Source organism: Notothenia coriiceps, unplaced genomic scaffold (genome assembly GCF_000735185.1).
Source record: "Notothenia coriiceps isolate Sejong01 unplaced genomic scaffold, NC01 NC01_scaffold00022144, whole genome shotgun sequence".
Classification (NCBI taxonomy): domain Eukaryota; kingdom Metazoa; phylum Chordata; class Actinopteri; order Perciformes; family Nototheniidae; genus Notothenia; species Notothenia coriiceps.
Window position 1 is genome coordinate 91,899 of NW_011354845.1, and position 2,652 is coordinate 94,550.

At 37.7% G+C, this 2,652-nt stretch overlaps 1 protein-coding gene across 1 annotated transcript in view; it reads right to left on the reverse strand.

Moving 5' to 3' along the window:
- Positions 1-1,551: 1,551 nt before the first annotated feature.
- The window catches only part of LOC104953753 (signal transducer and activator of transcription 1-like), a 5,042-nt gene continuing 3,941 nt past the window's right edge, over positions 1,552-2,652 (reverse strand). The window contains exon 5 of the mRNA XM_010780746.1: positions 1,552-1,584. Coding sequence (XP_010779048.1) covers positions 1,552-1,584 — 33 coding nt within the window. The remainder of the gene's footprint in view (positions 1,585-2,652) is intronic.

Genomic DNA, 2,652 nt, shown 5'->3' on the forward strand with positions numbered 1-2,652 from the left:
CACACACACACACACACACACACACACACACACACTTACTATTCTTGTGAGGGCCTCCATTCATTCTGATATAAACACAAATCTTATCAAAAACTGAGCCCTAATTTAAAGCTCTATTTTAACATTAAAACTAAGTAAAGTCTGTTCATCTCTTTGGTGCCTTTAAGCCTCCTTTAGCTAATGTTTTTGGTTTTAAGGCACGTTTACTGTACAGTTCAGTGTCAGGGCTCTTAACAACCTCGTACCCAGAAGCATAACCCCAACCTGCCCTCATCACATGTTGTACAAAGATATTGGCTCGCTGGTCAACATAGAGGACATTTAGCAGTCAAATATATTTTCTTAGCAGTTGGTAAAGACCTTAACAGAGTTTCTGCTGGAGGTGTAAATAGTTTTCTAAAGTCCTTTATTGCATTATTCTGCATAAAGCCAATGCTCAGTGTGGGAAGTAATCATTTATGGACCATAATGCTGTGCAGAAGGGCGTGCTTTCCTTCCACAGCCCATATTATTAACCACCTTAAACAGGTGTTGTTGTTGCTAAATCCTAACCATATCTAGCTTACTTTCCTTTATTTATCAAAATCCTTCCATAACCCGAACAATGCCAGAGTAACCATGTATAGATGTTGATGTCTAAAACATGAAAACAAGAATAAGTTAACATCGACATGAATGAACTGGGATTATTGCAGAATTGTCCAATGTCACAGTTTTTACCTTGAAATAGCATTGGTTCGCCTTAAAAGCTACTCATTAAGGCCAAAATATCCTCTTGGCACAAGTGTCCAAAATTGAAATATCAAAACTTTATTCCTAAACTAAAGTATTTTTCTATTATATTCTATAGATTTTCATTGTCATAACTACACTGTAGCTATGCACACATGACCATAAAAGCCTTGAAACATGAAACTAAATGTAAGCCATAACACATTTTTGAAATGTCCTTTTGTTGATCCTTTCCATTCTTTTGTTTTATGAAGGCACTTGGCCTTATAAGACACAAGGAATATATTTATTTTATCATAAAGACCCTTAACCTGCAGGTAAATGATATATGCATGTGCCCAATGTTCATTCCAGTAAAATATTGCGTAAGAAAGCCTTGCATGCATGAGTGAACACACACACACACACACACACACACACACACACACACACACACACACACACACACACACACACACACACACACACACACACACACACACACACACACACACACACACCATGTATACATCACTTCAGGGGGCATTACATTGACTTACATGCATTTCCCGGAGACTTGTCCTAACCTTAACCAAGTCTTCACCCTAAAATTAATGATTCCCCTCATTGGGACCTCCCTTATGTCCCCATAAGGGAGGTGAGTCCCCACACGTGACTGTGTAAACAGATGTAGGTCCCCACAAGGATGGTAATGCTAGGACACACATGCACACACAGAGCGGATGTTGTGATAACATTTGCAGGCTTTATGGATCTCCCCTGCAGTGGTATTGACAGGCGAGTCAATAAGGCAGCAGGGTAAAGACAAAGCTAACCGTGCTATTCACTTAGCATTGACGTTAGAGGAATATCCTGCACAGGGAAAAGAGCACACGTCACAATACCAAAATGCTTTATGCGCATGTTAAAATGTCAGTGATGTTCATGTGATGAGTGTCCGAACATTCAGCATCTCAACAAGGCGAATTCTGACCGTACACCAAACTAAAATGATTTGCTCTATGTTTGTATTAAATATAATTGAATCCTTATGCCAATTTAAAAACAATGTAATGATATCCTTAGAGGAAAACACTGTCTGCATAAAAACCAAACATGAAAAACATATATTAATGTTACACTTTCACTAAAATACACATCTTCAGCACTCAAAATTCCTATATTTTCCAAATGTTAACCCCCTTTAAATAACAGTTTGTTTACATTATGTTGTCAATAACAAAAAAATTATGATTTCTGTACACTAAATGCTAGAAGTATAGTCTTGTAAGAAGTCCCTACTTGTTAGCACCAAATACGCGCTTGTGACTTTGATATTTTTTCCTACGTTTCTATCAAATAAAAAAATATACAACTATATTTAAAATGAACCTTGTACAGTCTAAAACTAAAATGTCAACATTAATACATTGCACTGATACAAGTCTAGTCATGAAGACCATAAGGCAGATTGCTAATGGGCCAGTGGTGTGAAATGTTATTGTACAATATCTTGTACTCTTGAAGCTCTTACAGAACGTACTGAGAATGTGGTAACACTGCAATTATGAAGAAAGAATGTCCTTTTATTCACTATACACATATGAAAATATCCATAGATACTTCTCAAACCACTAACTAAACCTCTGTGTCATCTCCTGTCAACCCCCACCACTGAACGCAGCAAGCTAATTTGCTGCTTTGGAGGATGTCCAAGGGCATTCTGGGAAATGTAGGACATTACTAATTGAGCTATTGAAGCAAGCTCAGGAAAAACGGCTACAACAGTGAATCCATTACTAAAATGAAACATATTGAAAACGACAGATTTATAATATCTGACAGTCTCACCTGAACAGGTCACACACACACACACACACACACACACACACACACACACACACACACACACACACTACACACACACGCGATACACACACA